At 34.0% G+C, this 24,934-nt stretch overlaps 1 protein-coding gene across 1 annotated transcript in view; it reads left to right on the top strand.

The window, feature by feature from the left end:
• Positions 1–24,934, top strand: part of LOC118196459 (EF-hand calcium-binding domain-containing protein 4B-like) — a 129,446-nt gene that overhangs the window by 50,783 nt on the left and 53,729 nt on the right. The window contains exon 6 of the mRNA XM_085823977.1: positions 24,255–24,350. Coding sequence (XP_085680103.1) covers positions 24,255–24,350 — 96 coding nt within the window. The remainder of the gene's footprint in view (positions 1–24,254; positions 24,351–24,934) is intronic.

The following is a 24,934-nucleotide window of genomic DNA, read 5'->3' as shown; positions in this document are numbered from 1 at the left end:
AGATCAATTGATTGTACGTCGTAAATGATCAAATTATTGTACGACAAAAAATTTGCATGTGCAAAGACAAAAACCGAAGTAATTATTTGTAATGTTTTTTCACTATATTCGTTTTCACAATTGCAGAAAGAATTAGATTAAATGCACTTTTAATATAATTTTCAAATATTATGATGCTTACAACCAACAAATATTTAAAATTATTTCTCACAATTGTTAGACTTTTTTTGATTCAGAAACAGGAATTAAAAATAGATTATTAGATTTCATTTCATTGCCGGGTGAAACTTCACAAATAATTTTTGATTCAATAAGTACTATTTAAAAAAAATAATTTGAACAATAAAATTATTGCCTATTGTGAGGATAAAACTTACAAAAATTTTGGTGGAAAAGCTGGAAGAGGCATCAATAACGTTTTTACGAAACTTAACGAACATTTAAAGCAAAAAATTATTGGAAAGGTTGTGCAGCGCACATTCTACACAATATTATTCAAACAACATCTGACTGACTTCCAGTGGATTTTGAAAATATTATTGCAAAAATTTATTCTTATTTTTATATATATACTGTGCGTGTTGAAAACTTGATGGATATATGTGAAAGCGCAGAAATCAAATATAAAAGAATTGGGTGACATTAAAAAAGGAGATTTTATGGGAATATGTTGAAAAATCTTTTTAATATATTAGTAAGCATTTTTCGAAAACTAATATTTGCGAAAATGATCTTTTTGATAAAGTGTTATTGGTAAAAAGATATGTTACTGAAGAAAAAATTAAATGTCGGTTTTCTGCAAATATGGAAACAGACAAAAACTGGACGGAGTTATTCCTCCATTTTAAACAGAATAATTATTATCAGTGAATATATGAAATATTAAAAAAGTAAAATATTTTGAAAATTGTAGAACACGCGCTTTCCCTTCCAGGAACAAATGCAGCAACAGGACGTGTTTTTTTTCTAGTATCAATAAAATATGGACAATTGAAAAAACACAGTTTAACATTAAAACTTTAAAATCTGTATTAAGAATAAAATATAATTTGATAAATTCATGTGAGAAATTTCACGACATTTTAATAAATGATCCGAATCTATTGCAAAGTATTCACTCGGATAAAAAATATGACCGTGAAAGAAAATAATAATTTTTTAATAAAATTTTAAATTAATTAATATTAAAATTATAGTTTTTTACAAATATTCTTATAGTTACCAATAGTTAATAATAAATATATTTTTGTATATTTATAGACAAGTATATGAATGGATACAATAAAATATATTCTTTTTTGAATTATTCGTCTGCTTTCATAACTAAATTACAATTTACATTTCATTCCATTTGTCCCGCTTTGTCTCAATGAAAATGTGGTCACTTTATTATAAACATAAATTGAAATCCTGTTTACAAATACGTTTATAAAAACATTTAAGCAAGAACTGTCCGTACTAGAAAGCAATCTGTTAAAAGGTATTGTACAGCAAATTCTATGAGATGCGTATACTCAAGGAAATAATAAAGAATATAATTGTTGAAATTAAGGGTAAAAAAAAAAAGTCTGATAAATATAATTAAAAGAATTATTCCCTTACATTTTATAATAACTCAGTTTCAAGATTTAATATTTTTAAAAAATCCTTTTTTTTTATTCCCTTTCAGAAATATTCCGAGAAAGTTAAATACATGGAAATGAGCACCAATATTAAGTATTGAAATAAAAGGTGCTCTAATTTGAAATGGACCGAATAGAGCATTAATTATAAATTGACTTATAGTTTTCGATTTAAAAGATGCCTCAGAAGCTAAAAAATTCATGTCATATTTGAGAAATTATTTTAGAAAGAAGCTATATAAATAGAAAAGAAGTAATGCATAATTTTAATATTAATAATGCAATAAACTTCGATCTTAATTTTTGTAATTAAGAACAAAGTTTAAAAAGTAATGTAGAATTCTTAAACGTATAAAATCGAATTAACCTTATTTTTTTTCTAATGTAATTAACGAAAACTTGTGAAAAATATTTAATTCAAATTAAACCGTTCTGAGCAAACTGTTCTGTGAATGTATAGCACTTAATTCCGTTCAGAATGAAATGTTGTTTAAAAATTTGTTCTTTTCCCATACTTAGAACTCTGAATTATTGTAGAAAAAGAAAAAATATATATTTACGACGTAATTACAAGATATTTACATCCGACCGTATCAAAACCCAGTGATCTTAATGGTAAAACGCTGAATGTTTTGGTTACCACAAAGGGATCGCCATTGCTTCAAAGCAGTGTATGGGGAAAACAAGCCAGTGTTTGTCCTTCTTACTTCCTACCTGCATTGTCGAACTTTATGCGAGCCAAATACAGAAACCTACCCATCGCGGTAAAGCAAATACAAACCGGCATTCGGCATATGATTTCGCGGAGTCTGCTGCATATTCACCTTTTCTAATTATTTATGGTTGATTTGAGGAACAGAGGATACAATCGTAAGAACGGGACAGATTCAAGTTACTGCGAAATAAAAATACATTTATATTATTAGATACTGTAATTCCAAACGGTATCGTAGCTAGGGGAACCTATTGCGGTACCGAAAGGCCTGGGTTCGAATCCTGGAGAAGGTATGGATGTTTGTAAATGTATAGTGCCTTTGCAGCATGGGGGCACTCTAACTATATGCGAACCGAAAGTCCTCTCGTGTGATTTGGTGGTAGGGGTGAGGGGTGGTACAACCTCAGACTACATCCCGGGGTGCTTTGCCTCAAAACTGGGACGAAAGTAAAAGTCCAATTTCCTTGAGGAAGGATGGAAAAGGATTGCTTTCGAAAGGATGTTGTGTGGGCAACCATTCTTCCATGAAATACATGGACAAGACAACAGCAACAACTGCCAGTAGCTTATGTGTGCCTACTTTTCATTTGTTATTTTCTAACTGTGACCTTATAATTCAGAAATTAAATGTTAGCAGAAAAGAAGATATGGAAGGAAATATGGTGATTAATAATTTTATGAATACACTTTTTTGATGGGTAATCAATGAGTTGTTGGTTGTGCTAATCAACTGCTGGTGTATATTCGTTCATGGACCGCCAACCGACCCCTTGACCATCACTGACCCCCTTAAAATTTCATCGAACCACACGGAGTACGTATGGACCGCCCGTTAAAAACCTGATATAAATTAATAATTTAATATGTGTGTAGTTGACGATCGACTCAAAGCACGTCGCCATCATCATTTAGTTAGACCCGGCTTAGGTTATTAGAGAAAGCATATGATCATAACATAATTAAATATTCCTTCACATGCGCGCATTGAAACTCAGAATCAAATCTCGTTTTTTCACACCATTGATTAACCCACCTATCACAGTCTTTTCATAATCAAGGATGTGAAGAAAGCCGATAACAGCAGGTGCCTTTTACGTCATTTTAAGAGTTTGTTGCTGCTGCTGTACTACCTTTGATCACCTGCACCGGAAATTACGTCGCATTGTTTCAGTTAATGGTCGTGCTTTTCGAAAGGATGTTGTATGGGCGAAAAATCCCGCAATGTTACGGAATAGGCCAAATAACGTGATACAAAGCAGAAAAGATTGCGTTTTAAAAAACTGAAACGCATAATTAAATCAAATCAGTTTTCATTAGCTAAGTAAATGAATTTCCATGTTTAAAATCTCAAAATGTTTGCTGCGGTTTAAATTCGATTGTTACACTTTTTAGTGTGTTAAAATGTATAGCTTTATCATATGTATAAATGCTAATTTAACTTCTCTAATGAATTTGAGGCGGCATTTTTTAAGCTTATGTATTTGAAATAGTCCAGTATTAAATGTATTCGATATTAAGGTTTAAGCCAGGAGCTTTTAACAAGGGAAGAATTTCATAGCTGCAGGGAATCATAATGCGGTCGACCTTTTATTTACCCCTTCACTATTTAGTTTTAGTTTGTGAATATAAAAAAAGCTACTTTTATTCAAGCTTTGGTATTTATCAACATTTTCTATACCTTATTTTGTTTAATTTATGAAACACATTAAAAATAATCTAAATTTAAATAAATATATGTGTATTTTAAAAGTTTTGGAAAGGAGGGAGATGATCGTCTAGCGATGTGGTGAGAGGGGTGCATGGAGCAAAAATGGTTGAGAACTGTTTTCTAGGGAGGATACCATTTGTTTAGTAGTGACTCTTGAATCCTTCAAAACACGTTTTCAATTTAAAATAAAATGTACCAATTAAATTAATGCGTTATATTCTAAAAAATTCAATTATGCATGAGAGCAACAGCCCTGGTTAGCAAGAGTGTAGGTGGCAAGAAGACAAATAATAATAACCAATTTACATCAAAGTTATTTATTTTATTATGGCTTTTCAATTAAAATTAAAACACATCAAACATATTTACTCCCGGGAGATAAAGTGGTAAATATTAAAATTTAGCATTTCTTAAAGAATTAAGTAACATAATATGGTCAAAAGAAGTTAAAATAATCAGATGTAGTAGTGCTTAAAAGCAAGACTAAAAGAAAGTTCTCCACACAAATGAAGTATCATATTAATGAAAGAAGATATTAATTATCTAACTGAAGAATTCACCTCAAAAGATGGAAAAAAATGGCGAAGGAAACCCGGCGAGAAGTGAGAGCATTGCGATCGGTGAAATTGTCAAACTGCTGGAGTAAATAATCAGAATATGTATTGGGCCTAGGAATTGATGATTTGCTGGGCGTTTCTTTACGCTGGAAAGAGGACTGCGGGTCCGCCAGGAGAAATGACCGAGAAGAAGACGCTCAGCTTAGCTGTAAAAGAAGATAAAAAAAAAGTTACAGAAACCAGAATCTCCTTCTTTAGCCAAAGCTTAGCTGGATTCTTTGCTGGGTTACAGATTCGTGTTTTACCTACACCGCGAGATATGTTTAGTTTACTTTCGCATCTTAGCTGAATTCTTCACTGGATTACGCCGTCGGGTTCTAACTCTGTTGCGAAATAAGTGTTGCGTTGAATCTACCTGAATATTAATTCATTCAGTCGTTCTCGCCTAAGTTAAATCTGACTCCATTCTATAGCACTTGAAAAGAAATATTTTTAAATAAACAATTTTCTTATTTGAGAAAGCCAAACTTTATTTGCTTACACATTTAAGGAAACCAAAACCTTATTCTAATCTTTCTTACTGTTGCCAAACTGCAAAAACGAAACTTTGTCTAAAAAGGAACTCAAGAGCTATTGAATAGCGTTAACAAATGTAAATCATGAAGCTCACAACATACCCCCACCTTTTGATTTTCTTAAAATGGTCTATGAAAATCAAAACATTAAATAAAAATAAAAATTTTCCTTTCTACTCAATAGATTTGCATATAGTACTCAATATACTCACAACATAAGTTAAATAATAATACAGAACATATACTTAAAAAATTCACTTATAACGAGAAGGTTTGACAATTTTTCTGCCACATCTAGTTTTTAGTTCAAAATCAGCTCCTTTAAAGTCACTGTTCCTCTTAACATTTTTAGATTTATGAGGAATGTTCCTTTTATGAGAAACAGTTGGCACGAAATTTTGCTCAAGTTCATTAGCTCTAAGTAAAATATTCGAATTAGTAATCTCTAAAGGGTATAACCGTTGGAAAGGGCATATGAGTTCTCCTTCTGTTTTTACTTTCACTACTTTCACATGATTGTCCTTTCCAGGAAAGACCTCTGTGACTATACCCAAAGGCCAGAATATTCGTTTTTGTTATCACATCCAGCCAGAACAACTTCACCGACACTTATCTGTTTCAGACTGTTCTTACTGAAATTCTTTTGAATTAAAAAAACCTAAATATTCTTCCCTAAATCTTCTTCTTAATTTTTGCCGTAGCTTTTGTTGATACTGGTATCTTTTGGTCAAATTGATACTGTCCAAGTTATCTAAGTCTGGTACTCCTATTGTCGTATTCTCTTGAAGAAACATGGAAGGCAGCTGTAGGAGGGTTGAAAATCCATTGGATCCTCATTGTGGAACTTTCTTGAGATATCTTATCCCAGTCAAGAGACTCCAATGAGTTACTAGCTCCCTTAAAAGTTTGTCCCATTATCGCTGTACAGTTTTTTAGGTCTGCCTCGTCTCGCTATGAATCTTCGTAAACCTAACAAAAAAAAGCATTGGTGGAAAGGCTTTGAATCAATTCCAGATGAATAGCTCTATACACAGTGCAAGTGAATAGCAGTATCCAACTCTTACTTCCATCCTTTAAGTGTAGAGGACCAGCTGAATCCACTCCCGTAACTTCAAAAACGAATGCATTCCGAACTCTGTCTTCCGGCAGTAGAGCTGGTTCAGCATCCATTTTCTTCGAAGAATATCTTCTGCACCTAAAATATTTTGTGGTAACTCTTTAGACTGTCTTCCTTCCTCTCAAAACCAAAAATCGTTGACGAATGTCAGCTCGAACAACTTGTACTCCTCCATGCAGCAGATTCAGGTGACGTTCATAAATTAATTTTTTCAACAATTCATGCTCTGAAGGCAAAACGTTATCTTCCCGTCGAACAATTTTTGTTTTTATCCTAATCAATCTGTCGTCATCTAAGAAAATATTAAGAGTTTTTAATTTGTCACCAGTAGACTTTCCATTGAAAGCTTCCCTTTGAACAATTTTCATGAGCATCTTTTCTGAATTTTCAATTTCTTGTGCAGAAAACTTTCCCTTCATTATATTCTCAGAATTTTTACAATTATTGTAAAGACGCAATATTCAGGCTATTAGTCGCAAAATCTTTGAATACATGGAAAATCATCGTAAGTACCATCGCTCGTCTGACACAGAAGTGTTAAATAAAGCAGTTTCTCCCTTCTTTCGCTCTTCGTAAACTTCTTCGCTATTAATTTGACTCTGAGATTTGGGACAGTTTCGGATTGCTTTAGCCACTCTGGTCCCTCCCACCATTTCGATGTAAGAAGAAATCTTGGAGAACAACCTCTGGATGGGAGGTCTGCCGGATTATGACTGCCAGGAATATGTTTCCATGAATCCACTGAAGTGATACTTTGAATTTAGTTAATTTTATTTTTAACGAAAGTACTCAAATTATCTTCATTCTTAATATAAAATAAAGCGGCTGAAGAATTTGTCCAACATGTGTTTGAGACTTCTGTCAAATTCATTTCTTTTGTAATGTAAGATATAATGCGTGCTCCTACACAACAGGCTAATAATTCCAATCTGGGAATTGTTGCTTTCGCCAAGGGAGCAACTCTGCTCTTAGCTTGAATTAAATGAATTTTTACTTACTTCATCACGGTTTTCTTTACGAAGAAATACAACTGCACTGTAAGCAGATTTACTAGCATCTACAAAAGTGTGAAGACATAATCCATCTCGCGAACCATCACAATCAACATATTTTGGAATTTTAATTTCCGATAATAAATAAAGATCTTTCGTCCACAGTGAAAATCTTTTACAAACATTTTCTAGACATACCTCATTCCAGCCTAATTTAACAGTCCAGCTTTCTTGTATGACCATCTTCATGCATACAGTTACTGGGCACAACATTTCAATGGGATCAAAAATACTGTTGACAGCTGAAAGAATAGTTCTTCTTGTTATAGGTTCTTTCTTAAAGGAAACATTTTCTATGTTACAAAAAAGGATATCTTTATTTCTGTCCCACAATAATCCAAGAACGGGAGATTCCTTTTCCCTTTTATCTCCTGTTAAAGAAGTATATTCCCATCCACGTAAGTCAAAACATGCTGAAGCTAGTATTTGTTTAGCCTCATGTACAAATTGCAGTAATTCCTTTTCATCAGATACAGACATTACACAGTTATCAACATAAAAGGCATTTCTTAACTTCTGCACAGTTTCTGGAAAATCATCACGGCATTCCTCCAAATGAAAATTAATAACTGCAGCTAAGAGAAATAGACTGCATGTGAGTCCAAAGACTACCATTTTATTACGATAAATTTTTAATTAACTTTTCTCGAAATTCTCCCACCATAAAAATCTCAAATAGTCTTGATCTTCTTCCGCAACAGAAATTTGTAAGAAGGCCTTTCTTATGTCTGAAATTATGCCAATCGATCTTTCCCGAAACCTCAGTAGCAGTAGAAAGATTTTCTCTAAGAGGTTTAATCCTTTCTCTAGAACATCATTAAGGGATGGAGAATGACCGGATCTACATGAAGCATCGAAAACAGGTCGAACGCTTGTGGTGGAGGTTTTCTTGAAAACGCCTCGATGGAGTAAATAATGGCATGAGATTTTATTTTCTGCCTCAGGTGGTACTTCTTCAATAATATTCTCCACTAACCATTCCTGAAAAACAGCATCATAATCTGCATATCTGCCTTCCTTAATAAGTTTCTCTGCAGTTGATGTACACCTGCGCTCTGCAACCAGTTTATTTTCCTTCAAAATCTCCTGTTCGTCTAGCCAAGGCAGCTTCAAGATGTAACGACCTTCTTTATCCCTTCTCACCGTTCGCTGGAACTGTTGCATAACTAATTGATGTGTCTCTTCTTTAGATTTTATTTCAAGACGATCTCTGATGCCTAGATTATCCAAGTTCCACAGATCAGCAATTGATGCATTTTTTTATCAATAGAGAGGTGATTAAGTACTTCCCGCACTGGTTCTCTTCAATAACAGGAAAAATGCAGGCAGTTTCGTTTCTGTACCTCCGGATCTCTTAATGAACTGGAAGACACAGGAAAGACTTCATCGCAGAGTTCACTTCGTGCGTGGATTTATCATCAGTTACTTCTCTGATAACAACTTCTAAGGGTGTTTCTTCCTTTACTCTAAATGTGCTAAACTGCACTTCGTCTTTTATGAACACAGTCAGCGCGAGATCACAGCATTCAGCAGAGCAAAAACATGATAGTAATTTTGCTCCTGGTTTGCATTCCAGTATAATTTTTCTCACCGTGTTTAATAAATAGTCCCCCTAAATCTTTCCATTTTACCTCCGACCTCTTTCTTTCTTCTATTCAGTCACGGGATTAGGGGGTAACTGTGTGATTCTTGTGTTTAGTCGGAGCTTGATCGTTCAATCCATAGCATCCGCAGAAGATGGAATTGTATTCCGTGCTTCGAAAATGTTCATCGGAGGAGCTACAGTAAGGTCTATCAAAGAGGCAGACAGTCATCGTGGCAGTCGACGTGGCAGGCACCTTACGTGATTCGAGAATCAGAGCCGGCGACGGTTTAGCAATTTTTAATAGTGTAATGCACCCTTCGTCATCAGGCTGCGGTGTAGTAGCTCCCTAGTCCTTATTGCTCGTAGTACCAGAAGGCGCTGGCTTCTTGTTTTCGATCTTATTCTTTCAAGTGTTGCATTTAACAACAGCAGGATCAGTTTTTTTCTAAACATGTTAAGGAACTGGTTGTCATAAAACTGAAAAAGACACATTCCTTCTGCATCCGCCTTTTCTGCTTTTCATAAAGCCACTTTAAGGGGTTTGTGTTCTCTCAGCTGTTGTTGTAAATCCTCAACATTTTTATGACTGTGAAAAATCTCCTTAAATTCTTCATCATCTTGAAAACCGTAATTATGCAGAACAACATACAGCTGATCAAATAGAAGAGCAATTCACACTAGTCATATTGAAGAACGCACTTGAAAGGCACGAGGCAAAAATGTCTCAAAAATGCCACGTGGCGGAAGCCAGGTAGGAGCGTCATGAAACACGAACTTCACGTATGAAGGCAGCCCACCGAGAGGGTGTGAGCTCTCTCCCATCTGTACCCCGTTTTAAAGATTGCATATTACCACATTCCAGAAAATTTCCAAGAAGAAGAAAGAAATTTCAATACCACCCCAAAACAAAAACAATGCATAAATTTCTACTTTTACGTTATTTCAATTCAATCTCTTTCATGCTTGACACGATCCAAGCCCCCCCCCCCCAAAAGTACACACACACAAATCTGAAAGCTTTCAGATTTTATATTACGCCCAAACGGGCGTTTATTTCATTTGTAGACACATACATGTTTCTAGAGCATTTGGGCTAACAATATTTAAAAACAACATATCCTTAGAATTTCCGGTAGGCAGTCTCGCGCTGTGGAGATAAAAATGTTTTATTCCCTATAGTGTTGCCATTTTTGAAATTATTGAGTTTTTTAATTAAAAATCGTCAAAGTCTTACAAAATATCAAAAAGACAAATAAACAAATTCCAAATTCCATATTCGAGCTTCCAGGTGCCCATATTCAGGTGAAGGATTACATTATTAAAACTTCGATGGCTCTAGGGACCCTTGTTTTTTCACGATGCGAGAAACATACATACATTCATGCAGATTCTTCATTAATTAATTTCTGTAACTATAATGCAGGGCGTTAATATTATTTTGTGACAACACTAGTGACTGGTGACAACTGAAAAGTGATGCAGCCATTTATAGTGATTCGATGCAAAATGCCGTTTAGAGACTAATAGCCCTTCTAGCTAACACCCCTTTGGGGTGAAAACAATAACCCTTTTCGTGCGCTTTCCAAAAGCTCAGCAACGGGATGTGAGAACCAGATTAAACCGTTTAAGTGGGTGGCGTTGTTTAAAAACAGAAATAAAAAGTAGCTTTTGAAGGCCAGAAAAGCCCTTGCCATTTCTAATGAAAATATACAGATTTGCAAATAATTTCTCAACTAATTAACTTAATTGCAAATAATTTCTCAACTAATTAACTAAATATAAGATCACCCGAAAGGCAAATTTTAACTGTATACTGTGTATAAATTTCAAATAAATAAATCAAAAATTCGTATTTTTAAATTGTAATAATGCTCAAAAAGTGCTCAACACGCGTCTCTTAATCGAGGTAAACTAAAACTGAAAGCCAAAAAACTGGCTTTTCAACTAAAAAAAATGTATATAGAGTTCCTTACTTTTATCCTGTTAAATGTGTAATGTCGAAGAACCTAATGAACTGCTAAGAGAATAAGTACTTAATTAATTATCCGTTATTTCACTCAAATTAAGATTTATCAGTCGGCCCCTTTCTCAGGACGTACAACAAAGCCTCCACTTGGGCTTAAAATGCAAGAAATAGAAACTAACTAATGACTAACTAAAGAAATTTAGCCGAAGCTAACACAGTTCTAAACTAGTTCGCCAGTAATATTAAATTAGCCAGCAAACTATCAAAACGCACGTAATACGGCCGAGCATAGTAACAGCTTAGAGAGTCGTAGCCGAAAGGCAAACGCGCGCTATTCAGGAAACCTAACTCTGTCTGGAAAAGTCAGTTGAACTTGACTTAAATACTATCTTTATTATTTTGCAATGAGAAGGAGTAGATTTATATACTTAATCTACTCCTTCTCATTGCATTTAACGCGATTCTAAAAACTCATTCTGGTAAGGAGTTGTAAGCTGAAGCTAGGAAGGATAGGAAAGAAACGTAAAATTAAAATATTTGTTAGAAAATTAAAATATACCTTACAAACTAATTTAAACAAATTAATTATTAACACCCCTAAATAAAAGTTTACTTAGTAAATTAAATTGTGTAACTGAATTTGGAATAAGATTTTAATGAATTAAATTAATTTGACCACAAAACAGAACCAGAAATCTACAATCCCCCTCTATACATATCTTTCAGACGAATTTCTCCCGTCCTCATCAAACTCAATTTTTTTTATTACGTGTTATTTTGAGCTAACAGATGAAGGAGAGAATTGAAAGTAATCATATTTTAACGTCTCACCACAGGGTTTGTTGAATTTTCTTATGGTCTCGCTAAGCCTACAGTTTCTAAACGATTCTTGGACTCACTCCTGCTAACGCACTTTTAAAATTTATTATTAAACATATCGCGTTCTTCGCACTCGCGTCACAAAAAGTTCAACAGTTAAATCCCAATATTTTTAAAAGCAGCTTATTTTCAGAATTTTCTGTAAAGTGTTAAGCGTTGCCTTACGTTTTTTAGGGCTATTAGTCTCGAATCTCACTTTGTATCGCATCATTTGTCTGTTTCACTCTTCAAATAACTAGCTATAATAATTCAGAAGTCAAACAACAAAAATCAGCGTTAATTTGCAAAATTTTCACAGGACTAGTTTCGATGGTTTTACCGAACCATCATCTTCAGCTGCAAAACCGCAAATGAACAAGATAGGAAATAATGTTTAGATAAGATAAGAAAGCCTGGACAAGAATAAGCAAGTGGCGCCATCTGTTGGCGAAACCAGAACTAAAACATAATTTCTCTAAAAGCCGAAGGCAAATTTGGATTGGAATTAGGATCGTTAACTAGAACAGAAAGATTTTTATGAATGTGAAATGCCTCTAGAAAATCCAGTTCTCCAATGGAAGATGTTTTTTGAATAATTTTGGCAGCAGAAAAATTGAAAGTGTGATTTTCGGACCAACAATGTTGAGCAACAGAAGACTTCTGTGTTTCCTTTTTTCTAACATATTATTTCCTATCTTGTTCATTTGCGGTTTTGCAGCTGAAGATGATGGTTCGGTAAAACCATCGAAACTAGTCCTGTGAAAATTTTGCAAATTAACGCTGATTTTTGTTGTTTGACTTCTGAATTAGTATTTATTCGGCGTGTTATTGTGTCTTAGCTATAATAATGCTTATATATTCCATGTACACCGCGTCCACAAAATCTTTATCCGGCCCTTATTTTCGCAGTTGTTTGGTGGTAGACTTAAACTTCAAATTACCAAATTGTTTTAACATGCAAAGATTTGTAAGGTTATTTTTTTAAATTAACCAATTATTATGGTTTCGATCTTTTATTATAATTTCTCCTTTACGCATTCTTTTCAACAGAATACAAATGAGTAGCCAGCATTTAAACTGGGGTTTTTGAATTTTAAGAGAGAGAGCGTGTTTGCGGCTTCGCATACGCCCTACGTGTTAGTTTCTTACCAGCTGTGATAGTTATAATTATTCGGTGTTACTTCTGTCGACATTGATTTTGACGCTCTGATAGAAAAGTGAGCTAGCTTATAGTAATATTTAATTGAGCAGTTCTTGACTCATGTTTAACGTTTGATTTAAATTTGATTGTTCTCTTTAGGTGCGTCACCACGAGTTGTGGCATTTTTTGTAGCACAAGAGAGTGATTTGTGTTCGAAATTCTGTTTAAACAAAAAGGTTTTTTTTAATCTTTTCATAACTTGGTCATTGTTTCAGACACAGCGATGAATCGCTTCTTGTCTGTTAAGGTTTGCGGACTACTTCTCATACCAGATCAAGTGAAACCCTACAGAAAATTGTTTAAATTTTTAAAAAAATGTTTTCATAAACTATGAAATCTAACTTTTCGCACGACCTACCGATTTCTACACTTATGTTTAGATAAATTTTGTACAAGTTATAAAAAATGAAACGCAGAAAGTTTGACCCCCGTACGACAAAAATTGACCAAGATATTTTATATTGCAGTCGGGAATCATATTTAGGAGCCGTATACAAATTGAAGAGCAAAATTGTTTGCATTTGTGCGTACTAAAAATAAAATGTCGGTTAGAACAGATTATTATGGGAAATACTGATCTTTTTAGTCCAAAGGGGCAATTTGCCCAGAATAGCTATTAATTTCGTTTTGGCATTTTGCGTCGTCCACTATAAAAGGTGTTTCATTTTTTAAATTGTTGTAAACAAGTAGTAGAACCCTATATTGTATTTAAAGGAATTAAATAATGAAGAATCTGCTTAAATTTATGAATATTTCTCGTACTGTGAAAACTCAATGGTACCTAAAGTCATCAAATTTTAAATAACAGAATACTCCTGCGAATATGGGCATCTGAAAGCCCAAATTTAAAATTTGGAATTTGTTTTATTATCGATTTCATAGCTTGTAAAACATTAACGAATTTTTGATTAACAAACTCAAGGATTTCAAAGCGAGCAATGGCAACGTTGAACAGAAAAAAAAAAACATTTTTATCTCCAACGCGCCAGACTTCAGCAATTCTAAAGATATGCTCATTTTAAAAGTACTTTGTAATATTGCTCTTAAACTGAATTTTATGGTTTAAATGCCAGATTACGATTCTAAAGTGTTTGTGCGAAAATTCTTTCAGCGTTCCAGATGTAACTGAATTATAAATAAAGACACTAGTAAATCACGAAAGAATATCATTTAATGGCACGTAAGGGGGACAAATGAACCTCAGATTATCTTTATTTATTTATTAACCGACCCCTGAATGTAAATTCAAATTGTTGTAAAAAAAGGTTAAAAATTTTGAAATTAAATGTCTCGGTTTATTTTTATTGTACGGGAATCAAACTTTCTGTGTTTTAGTTTTTATGAGGAGTACAACTTTTTTCTAAATTTAAATATAGGGACAGAGGAATGCGTAAAAATGTTGCATAAATGCGTAAAAATTTCTTAATTTTTTGCAAAATTAAGAAAAAATCAGAAATGTAAAAATGTTAATTTTTGCGTTATTCAAAACATTTCTGTAATTGCAAGTCTGTGTCTACGACCAACGATTGCGAAAATCAAGGCCGATTAAAGACTTAGTGCATTCGAATTTCAATTTTTGTCATTATAATATAATAAAGTTGTTTATTGGTGTGTAAATTGGGATGAAAAAGCAATTTATAATAAGTATGTCACGCTGAAAGTTTTGAGAATCTTTTGCATGTAACATCTGCCACATAAAACACATTGCGTTTTAAGCAGATGGAATATTCGATAGCGCCATGTGCAAGAAAAGGATTTATTACCAGCTGCGATTTGGCAAGAATACCATTTTGTCTTTGTCCTGCTGACACTGAATTTCAGAGCACTATTGAGCCCAATGCCGAATATTTGCGTGCAGTGATAATTTATGACTTTAAATTTCGCTTAAATCACTACCTGATGCTTTTGAATAAATTTTCGAAAAGGCGACATTTTTTGCAAGATGAAGATTGATGTGCCAATTTGTCTCTGTTGAATTGGATAATATGTCCATGGAGCAAATGTTAAACGAACGCAATCATGTAATTTATTGTGAAATTCGAGGCATTCTGAATGTCAGAAAGTTCTTAGAGTTTCAAGTTAAAAGCTAGCTTTTCTCAACCTGGTGTTTAGAGTTAAGCTATTCTATTTTCCCCTTAATTGCTCGGAACTCGGCGCTATCTCTAGAATGCAAATTGATGATTTATAAGACTATTTTACGGCTCGTTTACGGCTGTTAAAAAGATTCAAGTGTTACAAAATGTTATTCTCCGTGAAGTGGCTAAAGGCCGCTGGTTCATAAGAAACACGGCCATACACCGTGAACTCAAAGTCTCAGAAATTCAAGTGTATTTTGCCAAATTGGCAAAAACATTTTATGATACCATTAGCAATGTGCATAATCTCGCTATCCCTATTCTTTACTATGACCCTGTCAGCACTGTGAATAAGAAGCGGCCTCGTGCGGTGCTCAGGCACCTCCCTTAAATTTTGTAAATAGTGTATATATTTACTTAAAAAAAAAACACCTTAAAAAATTTTAAAAAAAAAAAAAAATTCATGACTCTTATTTTTTGTACAGTAAACTCTCGCTACAACGATACCCGATACAACAATAACTCCCTCTACTACAATAATGTTTTGTGGTCCCGGTGATTTTGCATATAAACTAATGTTAATCTCCTCTCAATATTGCTATATTCTCTAGAACAATAAACCTCTGTAAAACGATTTTTTCAATCTAAATTTCAGTATTATTTTCTCCCTTTATAACAATATTTTGATTTTCAAATGCTTTTTTTTTTTTTTTTCGTTTTCTTTTGTTATTTTTTCCGTCTATTAAGCCTCATTGTGGATATTCAACTTATCCCTGAATAAATAGCTCTTGTTCAGATTTCAAAACAGATGAAGACCACCCTTTTGGGAATTGGAGTGGGTGAGGGGGATGAAGTGTAAATGCATGCCTAGTCTCATTTCCCACTAAGCTTTGGAATTCTGATAAGGTTTAAGGACATCTAGACCTGTCTGGTCACCTTGTCACAGAAAAAGTGCCCTTTGTTAGAGGAACAGGGGGGGATGGAGGCGGGGTGTTGTTAAGTGACGTACTGAAAAGTGAGTTCAAAGATTGTTTTATAGTCTTTAACGATTTTGAGTTCTACGCGAAACATTTGGTTTAAACTTTTTTTTCTTTCACGCGATATTGTTCCCTAAAGCCGTTATCACATTAGCTGTTTGTTGCCGGGACAAAACGTTTGTAGCAACAGTTCTGAGAAACGGCCTTTGGCGAAATAGGGTTACCATTTTCTCTTGGCAAACAGGCTGAAAGCCAAACAAGAATCAGTTATCGCTCAGATTGGCGAAAGTGACGTTTCCTTTCAAGTGACATTCGCTTCTTTGTGTTGTTTTGTATCGCTCACACGCTTTTCGTTTTAAACTTTATTGTTAATAATGGAAGATAATAGAAAGGTGATTGCTATTAAGTTAATCACTTTGATCTCCACTCTGGCACTTCATGTAACAGATAAACACACTTCTGGTTATAGCAATCAATTACATCAGTAATAGCCAAATTCTGTATACACTCTAAGAATAGTTTAAAAACATGTGCTGGATAAGTCTATTTATCACACATCGCTTATGTGTATTTTCTGTTGTCTGCATTTCAATGAAAAATTGATGGCTCACTGGAAAATTTGTGACCTGGTGAAAGCATTTTCTGACTAACTTTATGGCTCATAATTACTGTTTTGTCCATTCAAATGACAAAAATCTATATGGCTGATATTTACCTCCTCACAGCCAGCAGATACTATTTAGCAAAATGAAGATCAAATAAAGCATATGAATACATGAGCAATCAAACATGTGTGAGTTGTTTACTGTCCCATAGAACACTCGGTAATATACCTAAAACACATTAATTATACCAACTCTAGAAATTAGGTGTTCACATCATGAGTTTGTTTTATGGTTTGATTTATTGAGATAACAGCAAAGCACACTAGGGCTATCTGCCTAAGGGAAGGGATGCCTTCGGGGAGGACTTTCTAAGGGAAACTGGCTCGTATACACGTTACACATGGGGAAAACCACGAAAGCTTCCATTCAGCCAGCCCGTTCGCGGGATTCGAACCTCGGACCGTACTACCAGTGTTCAGCGACTTTACCGCTCGGCCGCTGGTGGGCTCAGTTGGTTTTATGTGATTACCGCAAAGCCGGGAGGGATAACAACAGGAGGGATCCCTTTGTAGAAGATATTTTAAAACTGGCTCGTATACCAGTTACAAATGGGGCAAACCAATGAAACGTCATGTAGCCAGCCCGTTCGCGGCATTCTAACCTGAGACAGAACTACCAGTGTTCAACGACGCTTCGGCCACTAGTAGGCCCGTGCAGTTAATTGGAAAGTGCAATTCATTATGTAAACAGACATGAAGGTGATAATCAGTTGTGCGCTGTTTTAAGTAATCAAATGTTATAAATGCACAGCTGTTACATTTCTTATTATTTATTAGTCATGTTTTTATTACGTAGATCATACGTATGATATAATTATGAATTAACCCAATAACAAAATGTGTACACTCTTTAGTACTCAAATACTCATCAATTATTTTTCAACTGATTATTACATACCCATAATAATTTGCAAAGAACTGATAACTATAGTTCTGCCAATTACATAATCGTTATCTGAATTAACTTCAAATAAACTTCTTGGCAATGTTCATTTTTGTATTCATACATACATATATATATATACACATCTAATAAGTCATATATTTACATACAGATAGAGAGATGCGATGTTTTAGAAGTTGTTAATATATATTTATTAGTATTAATGTAATGAATAAGATTTATATTAATGAATGTATATACAAATGTTTTTCATCATGCATAATAATAAATCCATAAATTTTCAATGTTTCAATAGGTAGCATTTCCAATAAAAGTATAGTTTCTAATGTATTTATAATTCAAAAAGTATTTCATTAATAACAAATAATGGACAAATTTAATGAGTATTCTCATTATTACATAAGCTATGCTTTTCTTTTTATGCATCTTTTATGCTGTTTAAAATGTGTCACTGATTATGCAGTTAACAATTTAAAAGATAAGTAATTAGGAGAAAAGCCGCGCATATACAAACGGATTTTAAAAAATTATTCAACTTAAATTTAAGAAATAAAATTCTATTATATAACAGTGTTATAATACACGATCAGCACGAAATACGACAAATTTGGCGAACTTTTGGCTACGAACAATTTGTAAACAAATCCGAAATGCAAGAACGTCGTAAAATAATGTCAACTCTGAAATTTCTACGATTATATATTTAATGAATATATACACATTTAAAAAATGACTCAGGCAGTTGTATTACAACAAAACAGCAATAATTAAATCGGCCTCTATTTCCACCGTCATCACTTCACAGTGAGAGCCATCGCCATATTGAAAGTTACCTAGATCCTTCAGAAGCTGACCTTTCGTCTGATTGGTTGAACGTTCGAGGAACACGTCTCCAGCCGGAACATTTTGGGAAAAGTTTTAAAATGTTGCTCGTAGCCGGGACACGTTCCTCCTAGCTAGACGAAACATTTCTCGGAAGCCTGCCGCTTAAAGCCGTGCTACTAGAATCTCGTTTCTCGGAATTGTCCCGGGTAAGCGCGCGCGTCTATAGATGTGATAACAGCATAAGATGGCAGGGCGAAAGCAACTATCTTTTCGAGATAAACTGAACGTTATCAATGATATTGATGAGGGAATGAAGCAGATTGATGCGGCTAAGAAACATAGATTATCGCAATCTAAAGTTGCAACGTTCCTAAAGAAGAGAAAGCAAATCGAAGATGCTGTAACTTCAAATGAAATTAACCCAGAGCGAAAACGACTGAAAGTTGCGACAAATGAAAACACTGATGCTGCTGTTTTAAAATGGTTTCAAGAGATGAGAGCAACAAATGTCCCAATAAATGAACCTTTATTATGTGCAAAAGCACGGAAATTTGCAGCAATGCTAGGGAACGAAACTTTCAAAGCTAGCAATTGTTATGTCGAGAATTTCAATTATTAATATGTGTTTCAAATTATTATTATTCTAATATTTTTATTTGTATTCATGTGTATTTTAATCTGGAAAAAAAAGTATTCTTAAGCTCTTAAGGTTTTATTTAACTCATTATTCTTGAGTAGGAATTGTAACAAGGGCGAGAGACGGTTGCGAGGACACACATCTGGTTTATGGCCGTTTCACTAACAATGTCGCCCTTTTAGCTCATGCGTGTGAAACGGAAGTTGCTTTCCTGTCGCTTTGTAAGTTTGCAGTTTTATTACTTCAAGACAGTGGGGGGAGCTGGTAATTGGATTTTCGTAAAAGCTTATTTTCACTTGTTAGTTGGGGGGTCTATTTCTTTTCTCACGTTATAAGTGCAGATGTTTTTCGGATTGCATTGTCAGATTTTCTGGTGTTTGATTCGTCATGGGTGTGTCATTTTCTCAATTTAGATAACATAAAATTCCGGGATTGGTAAGATATAATTTTATGATTTTTTTGAAAGCCTATGAACTCACAGAGGCGGAGAAACCGAGTTTTCCTGGGTGCTTGCACCAGGCTAGAGTTTAATTCCGATTCTGATTTTCAAGAAGAGTAAGAGGAGAAAAAGCGGGGGCTTGACCCTTCGGGTCTTGCTTCTCGCGAGCCGCGTGAACAGCCGGCAGAGGGTATGACTTTTCTCTCGGCTTTTAGCTGGCGAGAATTTGCGTTGGCATAAGGCATAGAGCTCAGCAAAAGAATTTCGATTTCTCTTATCCCAAGAATTGTTCGGCAGATTCTCTTGGTGATCCTGACATCCTGATGCGGTATTCCTGTTTTTACCGGCTTTGACTTCCTAATTAGATTTTGTTCCAAAGGTGCTCTACGCTTATGGTGAGTTTCGGGGCTTCCAGAATGAAAGAGACTCGTGTAGGACCCTTCTAAGGTGTGCATTGCTGTTTATTCTGCCTGTGCCAGCTGCGTCGATTTTTTTTTCATCATTCCATGCTCTGGAATTTATTTATTGTAAGGACAGCTTCAATGGTGTTGCAACCAAGTCATCTTTAAAATTCGCAAGAACTGTCTGCCTCCATTAACGATGATTTTGTGAATAAAGGACAGCAGGAATAATGTGGTGCTCGAGTAAACTTTGGACGCGGGACGATCTGTTGAACTCTCTAAAACTCCGTATTAATCCGCCGATGATGGCATTCTCGATCTCTTCGAATGGTCAACGCAATGAGTAGGACGTTCTGTTGAACTATCAGCACTCCATATTAATCAGTCGATGATGGCATAAGAGTTGAATGTATGAACTTCACCCTGTGAGTGAATTTTTTTCTGTCTTTTGTATTTAAATTGCAACCGAATAATGATACTATATTAATATACGGTACAACCGCCTAAATTGTGAGTTATGTAATGTTAAAAAAAAATTAGTACACCTAACATGAGTATAAGATTTAAAATAATATATATGTTAATTTACATCTTAAGGTTAATTTGTAGGGGACTGATCAGTTTACCTAGTTATCATATGTTTGAATATTCTAGAAATTAATAAATGTGTTTGATATGTATTTTATGTTTCATTTGTTTAATTTAGTGTAGTTTCTGTGGTCTGTCATGTACCTCCATTTGTTTGAGCCGGGTGGCTTTTAAGAAACATGGAGTTTACTTGAATTTGGAGTTATTGATTTTCCCTTTACATAGGTTACTCACAACGCAAACCTAAAAGTTAAATTGTACTATACCACTATACGATTGATTGATAGATATGATATACGATTGATTGATAGATTTACTATACGAATATTTTTAAGAATGTCGAAATGATATATGAATATTATGAAATAGTTTTTGAATGTGAATTATCTGATTTTGATTTTTTTTTTTGTTAATTTATCTGGCACCACAGTGAGTCAGTTAAGTTTAAGTTATAATGGAATAAAGTATTTAAAATAGAAACATAATTTTTTTTGGATATAACACAATGGTTGGTTAATGCGTTTTCGAGATCGTCATGGAATAACTTTCCAAGAAGTTCACGGAGAGAAAAGGTCAGCCCCGATAAACGACGCAAATGAATGGCGGCAAAACAAGATAAAAGAAATCTTAGAAAAGTATGCTCCAGAAGACATTTATAATGCAGATGAAGCTGGGCTGTTTTTCCAACTCCTACCCGATCGAACATTGGCATTCAAGGGTGAAAAGTGTTATGGAGAGAAGAAATCAAAGCAGAGACTGACTGTTCTTCTGTGTACAAATAGCACAGGAACGCATAGAATACAACCTCTCGTCATTGGTAAATCATTGAAGGCAAGGTGCTTTAAGAACGTGAAAAGTCTTCCCGTGGAGTATAAAGCAAATAAGAAGGCTTGGATGACGTCTAAATTTTTTTCCGAATGGTTACAGAAGTTAGACAATGAAATGAAGAAGAGAAAGAAAAAAAAAATCGTTTTGTTGATAGATAACTGCGGTGCTCACACGTCATTTCCAAAGCTACAAAATATCGAAATCGCTCTTTTCCCTGCCAATTGCACTTCAATTTTACAGCCTCTTGATGTAGGCATAATTAAGTGCTTCAAAGGATATTACAGAAAACGGTTGGTGGACTCCATACTTGTAAACTTTGAAAATAAAGTAGAAGACCCTTTCAAAGCTGTAAATGTCAAGGAAGCGTGTGACAATATTGCTGGAAGTTGGTGGGAAGTAACAGAAAAAAACATTCGGAATTGCTGGAAAAAGGCCGGTCTTTGTGTTATGGAAGATAAGAAATCTGATAATGATGAAAATTCCATAGACAATGATCTCTCAGATGATCAAGAATGTGTTTTGCCTATCAAAAAATCCATATCCCAACTTGAGGAAACAAGCGGTAAAAAGTTTGGAATTAGTATAGAAGACTATTTAACAGCAGATGCTGATCTTATGGTTTTCGCAGGAGTTACTGATATTCTCTATGAAATTACTGATGAGATAGGAAACAATGTTAAAGATGATGATGATAATACAGGTCCATCGCAATCCTTATTGTCATCCCAGGAAGCTCTTCAATCTGTGAATTCTCTACGGACATTTTTTTCAAGCCTTCCGTCGACAAATGAAGAACATTTTCGTGCACTAGACTCAATGCATACAGTATTGGTGAACTTAACAGTTAAAAAAATCAATAAACAAACAAAAATATTGGATTATTTTCAATAAAAAGTGTTTTCAGGTATGTGAATATTTCTGTGTTTATTTTCTGAATTTATCTTATTTATTTATTTTTTTAGTATTTAAACCATTATTAGTAGTATTTTACAAATTAATTTCTTCTAAATATAGACTTAAAAGTAGTATGTTATGCACCTTAAACTAATAATAATAAAAAAAAACTCTTATTAAATGCTCAAAATATGTGGGCCCTCGATATAACAATATGCCTCTCTAGAACAATATATTTATTTGGTCTCTAAAATATTGTTGTAACGAGGTTTCACTGTATTGTGCATTATTCTGTGTACCTATATTTAGCAGTACTTTTGTGTCTAGTATATATTATCTGTTGTACTCATGATTCTATGTTTATAATACATGTTAATTGTGAGCCACTGATTTTCGTGATTAAAGGCATTTCTTTTGTGCACTTACCTTGCACATCCCTTCACTTCCAAGCGTCTCGACCGGCTTAGCTATTGGCTAAGCTATTCGCTAGCTATTCGTTCGGCTACAAAGACTGTTTCAGATTTTGTTTCACATCTTTACTGAACTCTTATGTGATTTTTATTGTCGCTCATTCCCAAGTACTTATGTGGACCGTGTTTAAAAAAATTTCGAACTTTCATGTGTTAGAAAGTCGGCTACAATGTTATTCACGGGGTAGCGCTCTGCGCGGGAACCTGCGTTGCAAGACGACGCCTTGCCTGAGCCGAAGATGCAACTGTTAGGTAAATTCTTCGTGAAAATGGTGTGTCAAGAAGTTTTGCAATCACTGGATTCCTCGTTGTCCAAACAAGTACAGGCTAGAGTAAACTTGTGAAGAAATATCTGACGAAAGATGCTCAAAATGATTTTTAACATCATAACGAGTGACAAATTTCGGTTATGCACCTGCCTGTCAAATAAAGTTTACCTGGTGAAAATCCTTGTACCATGGTCAAGACGGTTTAGTGCAAGAATTCCGAATCCGTTTAAAAGAATGATTTTCTTCATTGACCTCCTTAGATTTTTCTCTCTAATATACATCACACAACATAATCATAATACAAATAACTGCACACAAATCAGTTAAAGATAATAATTAGATTAAAAATAGGAACAAAAGTTTTGAAAAAAGTGGTTTATTAGATTTATGTTTAAAAATTTTTTGTATTCTTATTATTTTTAATTCTCTAAGTATAAGCAAGTCTTTTAGAAAACAAATCGCAAATTCTAATTGCAAAAACATTCAATATAAGAGGGCTGCTCTATGTGTATTGGTACAATTTGTTTTGAATATTTGGCATAAGACTGCTTGTCCTAACTCTCAGATTACTAGATTTAAAAAAAAAAAAAAAAAAATATTCAACGTCTTTCTTGTTCAAAATTATTGACTTGACTATCCACTAGGTAAGAAGGAAGAAACGACACGTTGGTTCTGCATTTAATTGTGGATAATTCTCTCGAGTGACTTTCTATTGGAAACTCTAAAGATATGATGTTTTCAAATATTTTGTGATTTTGATGTTGAATCGAATTTTATGCGACGTAAGCATCAAAAGCGTGATATTTAATAAATAAAGTAAACACATAAAACATTAAAAATAAAAAGACAAAAAAAAAAAAAAAAAGGATTTGTAAAAACATTTTAGTAAGAAAACTGAACACTGACATAATAAACTGAAAAAAAGACTGGAAAAAACAGAAAAATGTTTTTCCAACACTTAACGCTGCATCGGGGAATTCTAAATGTATACTGCTATGCTTCTTTTAAAACTAGTAAGTGCGAAGAAAACAATGCTTAATAATAATATTGAATAGACACACAAAAATAAAATGTTGGTAGGAATGAGTGTAACACCAGACTTGTACACTGCGAGGTCAGCGAGAGCGTAAAAAACCTTAAAAAATCGTTCTGGGTGACCGTTAATATCTGAAATATTTCAGTTGTTTTAAATTTTAAATATTTGTTTTTTTAAAATTCATTTTCCTGATTGCCTTCTGGGCTCCTCCTGTACTTGAAATCTCAGAAATTCTTTCTAATTAAGTCTGTCTAATTAAGCCTTGCATTAACTTAAATATTAAATTTTCAGGAACAGAGGAAAGAGCAACGAATACGAGACGAACTAGGAACAGAACTGCACTTGAGAGACTACCAGCTGCAAGATCTGTTGCAGAAACACACGCAAGTAATTGATTTGTTTCTTTGTTCTGTCATTCTGTCGGACGTGAGAATAAAAAAGAAAATGTCTCTTACATATTATAAACAAGAAATAATCCCCTTGTGACAGAACTAGGGTATTATGCTCGTCATTTGTTTCGCTTCACTGAACTAAAATGTTTCCTTAGAGATTAACGAATTGTGCTATTTCTGAAAGCGTTTTATTGCATTTTATCTCAAGTAACTTTATTTCAACAGCATATGTTATTTGTGTATAGACATGCATATGTTCTACTTACGAATTATTCCATTATTTATAATTTGTTACTGCTGCTCGTAATGATAAAGCAAACGATTATTGAATATAATTATTCTTAAGCTGAAATGTAACAGTAATTCACAAAATATCTTTCATAAATGTTTACCAGTGTGTATTGGTAAATAATGAGGAAATCTGTATGTATTTTATATATGTATAGTATACATATAATGAACAAATACAAAGTAAAAAGCAGTGTTCAATACTTAATCCATTTGAAAGCAGCAACAAGTGGTGGTAATAATGGAAAATAAATTTAAAAATAATGCGTTTAAGATTCATCCCATATTCAA

The sequence above is a fragment of the Stegodyphus dumicola genome, chromosome 9 (assembly GCF_044657685.1).
Source record: "Stegodyphus dumicola isolate Sdum_Otavi_A_Nest chromosome 9, ASM4465768v1".
NCBI lineage: Eukaryota > Metazoa > Arthropoda > Arachnida > Araneae > Eresidae > Stegodyphus > Stegodyphus dumicola.
Note: the sequence above shows the minus strand (reverse complement) of the source record. Positions and strands in the feature narration are given on the sequence as shown.